This window comes from Penaeus chinensis, chromosome 5 (genome assembly GCF_019202785.1).
Source record: "Penaeus chinensis breed Huanghai No. 1 chromosome 5, ASM1920278v2, whole genome shotgun sequence".
NCBI classification, from domain to species: Eukaryota; Metazoa; Arthropoda; class Malacostraca; order Decapoda; family Penaeidae; genus Penaeus; species Penaeus chinensis.
The window spans coordinates 11,187,240-11,192,239 of record NC_061823.1 but is presented as its reverse complement, the minus strand read 5'-3'; the positions used below and the strand labels follow the sequence as shown (position 1 = coordinate 11,192,239).

Genomic DNA, 5,000 nt, shown 5'->3' with positions numbered 1-5,000 from the left:
ATGCATATACATATATTAAATATCATATGTTATATATATACACATGCATATATGTATAAATGCTCATGCACGCACGCACGCGTGTGGACGTATCCACACATGCACACAGGCAGACACAAATACGCACACATATATATGTGCATATGCATGTACAGCATGTGTATATGGATATATAGTATATATGTGTATGTGTACATGCATACATGTATGTAGCCTGGTAACAACGGTGTTGCAGGACCTACCAGAAAGAAGAAACCAATGACAAACTGTTTTAGGGACTTCAGATAGTATAGTCGACAACTAGGGCGAGTGCATGAGCTTCTTCCATCTTGGCAACTGTCCTCTCTCGAAGTTATTGTTTATTCGCCGTTTTGAGTTGATAATAGGAAAGGTAAACCAGAGGCCGAAAGTACAGTTTTATTATAAAATCTGTAACATCACCGCAGCATACTAATCCAGATTGCTACATTTCTGCCGTCAAAATATAAAAAAATGTGAAGTAATACACCATGATCTATGTACTCTGATATATATACAAATAAGTGACAGTGGTTGTACCACTCGTGTTTCAGATGTAGCGCCCAGAGTCGCTTATTGCTTGCGGTAAATGATAAAATCTGATATTTTCTGATTTTTAGGCAATTTGGTTCACAGATAATGGCAACTGTCATTAACTCTTAATGCTGATTTTCTTATCCTTTGCTGTAATAAGCTGGAAATTATTACCTTTTGGCTTGATCTGAGGTGCCTTTTGAAGGCTGTTCTGCCAATAGACATTTTGTATGTGCAAAGAAATTCATTAGATTTACAAACATGCTCTGAGTCTCACCATAATGGAACATGCTTGCTTTAGAGAATAAAAATTATCCATAGATAAATTTAATTTCTTATATAAAAATGATTCATACATGATAAATAGTATTTAGAACATATCCGGTGGACTTTTTTGAATACGCATCTATAATTATGTATATATATATGTATATAAAGAACTCGCTCTTCTCTGGTACTCTATGAGAAAATATATAAACAACCGAGTCAAATGAAATTGGTCCGGTATTGTAGGGCGGAACCTATTTGCAAGCAGCTATAAAGTGCCTTCATGCTCTTCTCGCTGGACCGTGCTTTGGCCGCTGGGTAAGGCTAGCGTAGCAATAGCAGTAGCCGTACTGTATGAGGCGAAAATACTTTAGCCTAGCTATAGCAGTGCTGAAGGACCGCTTGCTCTCCGTCGCTGTAGAAACCTCAACCGCAAGGTCGCTATAGGCCTAACTAGGTTACTTTTATTTGAATATAGTTTTTTATGTAAAACTGATGAATAATATGCCAATAATGCATTTTGTCACTTTTCTGCACTTGTCATACAAAAGCTCTTATGGTTAATAAGGAAGATTTGAAAGTTAAATTCAGTTCATAAATTCGCTCTTCTCATTTTCAGCTTGCTTCGTACTAGCAAACAGTTGGCAACATTAACTTTGACATCTTTCGCAAAAAACGGTAATTTCGGGATGACTTCATTCACAATCATCAAATTAGTCTGCATAGTTGATCGCAATTAAATTAGTTGATTTTAAAGTCCTTTGGAAAAAAAGCTTAATCGAACGTCAAGCTAAGTTTAGCTACCAATACAACTACAGAAAATCTACCTTCTCTTAAGATTTTAGGAGCTAGTACAGATAATTTACGATAAAACAACCAAGTGTGCATACAAAGCCATGCCTATATAGCAGTCCCATGTCCCACAATTCAAAGAAATGACGATCGATGCTAAAGAAAAAAGGTAATAAAATCTGCCAAAAGAAATAAATTAACGCTTCACAAAGAGTGTGAAGTAAACATTTCCTGACATGCTGACTAGGAATCCATAACAAAACATTAGAATATTGAGATATCTCGCCAAAAGAAAGAAATTAAAGCTTCACCAAGGAACTTGGAATACGAAGAGATTTAAAAAAAAAAAAAAAAAAAATCCCACGAAATCAAAGGAAAATAAGAGAAAACATCCCTTCATCAACGTGCCGCAAGGTTAAGCACATTGTGAGGGAGGAAACGAGCCGGGACAACGCTCCAACGACTGCATGGCTATGGCTCTATGTATGCTCCAACTGCGTCTTTTGAGAACTAATTAAAAAACCAGTTCCTGCTCGACTCCAATGACCGTGTTGCAGCATTTACTTCCAGTTTGGCTATCTGGTTTATTCTTCCGCTAGAAATGGCAGCTTGAACGCAGTAACACATAATTATTCTCTAACTGCAGAATTGCTCGCTTGTGTAGGCCGTAGGCTGAACTGCATTGCTATATCATTCCAAATCGTATTCTGTAACATTTCCAAGGAAAATCGAACTTTTCATTAAAGAATTTGTAGTATGTTATTAACCATATTCTTCAGTCACAAATTAAATTGGAAATGTTATCTAAAGGAAACCAATCATTGAAATCAACTGGTAATCTGAACACTCGTTTACACTTCGGCGTGGAGTGCAGCTGCAAGCAAGTTCAATGAAATGAAATGAGATATTAATTCATTCACGCCCGCACGTGGCACTACACCCTCAAAACACTACTACGCACATCCTAATAAAGTAATACTGATAGAATATTAGCATCTTACACTTTGACATGAAGAGTGTTAAACGTTGTTACAAAAGTTTCTGTGTAATCGATGAACCGCACACTCGGTGAGCACAGACGATTGGCACCCGATATGTCATGGAGGAGGGATGTTGTTTACCTTTGTAACAGTTCTGGAGTCTTAGCCTCAGGTTAGCCGGACGACAAACGACCAGCAAGCCACCGGAGGAAAGGAAACCCTTACGATCACATTGTACATAGACTGTTGTGAATGAAATCTTACTGCGATGAATCTGATTCCGTGATCCACAGAGGGTCACACGGCTTGAAAATTGAATATTTGCAATAAAATACTGACATAATAAGGTGCAGAAAGAGTAATAACACGAAGGTGAATTAGCGTGTCGTGATTCTGCAATTCTCTGAATGCTTCATCAATGCATTGGTAATGATCAGCATAGAATACAATGCATTTTGCAGATTATATGCTACTGAAAATGTTCTGATCATTCAAAACAGCAGAAACCAAAGCAACAATGGTATGTCCACTTTACGAAATTAGCAGCCTCTCAAATTTACACAGTCTAACAATATCCTATACATATATAACATATAAGATATTTAATATGTAGATTATACTTTATAAATGAAAGTAACCGAAAACAAAATCTACATTTGGCAGAAACCTTTATAACAGCCATGACTTTTCTCACAGAACTAATCCAGTTTGTAGATACATGCCTCTTCCTCTCATGGAAATACTGACTCATGGTTTAGTGTGACTTGTTAACGTTGTCACACCTTTTTATCACTGTTAAGAACCTTTGCTATTACTAGTTCAATCTAATGATTCGAGACCAAGATACTGCTTGAATATTGGCTTAGTTTCCTTTTCAGGTTCAGTAACTGAAGTCCCATGAGTTTTCTCCTTCTCCTTGCACGTTCCTGAGTCCACAACCTAAAACACCTTAAAGCTTGCTATTCTGTTTCATTCCACCTCACAGGAAAATTGGTAATCAGGCACTTTGCTGGGCCCTGGGAGCTTATCAAAGCATAACACAGTCACCTCTGTTAGTATCTGTTACCAAGATACTTTTTTCAACCAAGACTACAGTTCTATCACAGCTAGGCAGGGTCACCATTCAGTGTCCCATCACTCGTCTTAGAACTCCTGAATTGGCGTCAACTCTTTGTTCTTTCTTACTGTCTTCTTGGGTTCTTGTACTTCGTTTGACGAAGTTGCAGTTCTGTGCTTTGGTTGAACGCCGGTCCAGAGAGTTCCAAGTTTGAAATACAAAGTCGGAAAATGATATAAGGATATAAAGTGGAACTAAACCATGCGCAGACGAAAACACATACAACTAAATAATGTAAGAACTAAGCTTCTCGAAAAATATATAAAATAAATCATGGACTATATCTAAAAAAAAAAAAATTAAAAAAAAAATAGATAAATAGATGGACGAAGAGGAAGCCAGTGAGCAAGACGAGGCGCGTGGGACAGTGACGTGGAGCCCATCATCTCGACTGCCTCAGTACATCGCCGACGACTGCTGGCGGAGAGCACGAGGCGCACTTCGGAGGAGGAGTCTGCCAACCGAACAAAAGGAAAAGAAGGTTTGTCTCAGTAACAGGTATGGAATCGTAAAGTGTGACGGACTTAAAGAAAAACAAATACTGTGCAAAATTAAGATCTCGGGGGAAGGGGTAAATGAAAATGAAATCATAATATAACAAATAGGCAAAATAAATATATAAGCATGCATATTTAACTAAATTCAAATATTGCAAAACAAAAAATATTGAACAGAATATAAGTCATAAACTCTTGCAACATTGCAGTGGTCTTTCCGTAGGCAACAACTCTTGCAGCTTGCAGTGTCAGTGGAGGAAGCAACACTTGCATAGAGCAGATATAAAAAATAAGCATTATGTCCTTCCAAAGGATATTTCATCCATATAAAGCCAACGATGATTACGGTTCGGGAATGTAACTTGTCTTTTTTTTTCTTTTTTTCTTTTTTTTACAAAAGTGGTAAATCCATTGAGGGAGAAAATCTGATATGTGAGTTTGCATATCGAGGAGGCCGGGCGCTTCGGCAGCTAGACCGCGGCCGATGTGCCTTCGTCGTCCGGCTCCCCGACGGCCGCCAGGTGGCCCTCGCACCGGCACCCGCCTTCCACGCTCTCCGTGATGTGCACGATGTCCGTCCTGCTTCCGTCGTCATGCTTACAGCTCACTATGCATTCCTCGACCTGACACGTGCACTCCAGCTCCATCCGGTCCACGCCATCCACCATCTCCTCCACGTGGTCGCGGTCGTAGGCGGGGTTGCTGCCGTCCACCACCGTGGCCAGCGACATCTTGCTGCTCCTCAGCGGCGACGCGATATTGACGCGCATGCTCAGCGAGGGCGAGTCGGGCGTC

The 5,000-nt window shown here is 39.5% G+C and overlaps 1 protein-coding gene across 1 annotated transcript in view; it reads right to left on the bottom strand.

The window, feature by feature from the left end:
• Positions 1 to 404: 404 nt before the first annotated feature.
• LOC125025956 overlaps positions 405 to 5,000 on the bottom strand; it is a 16,678-nt gene continuing 12,082 nt past the window's right edge. The window contains exon 2 of the mRNA XM_047614313.1: positions 405 to 5,000. This exon is cut by the window's right edge and continues 671 nt beyond it. Coding sequence (XP_047470269.1) covers positions 4,676 to 5,000 — 325 coding nt within the window. The 3' untranslated portion in view covers positions 405 to 4,675.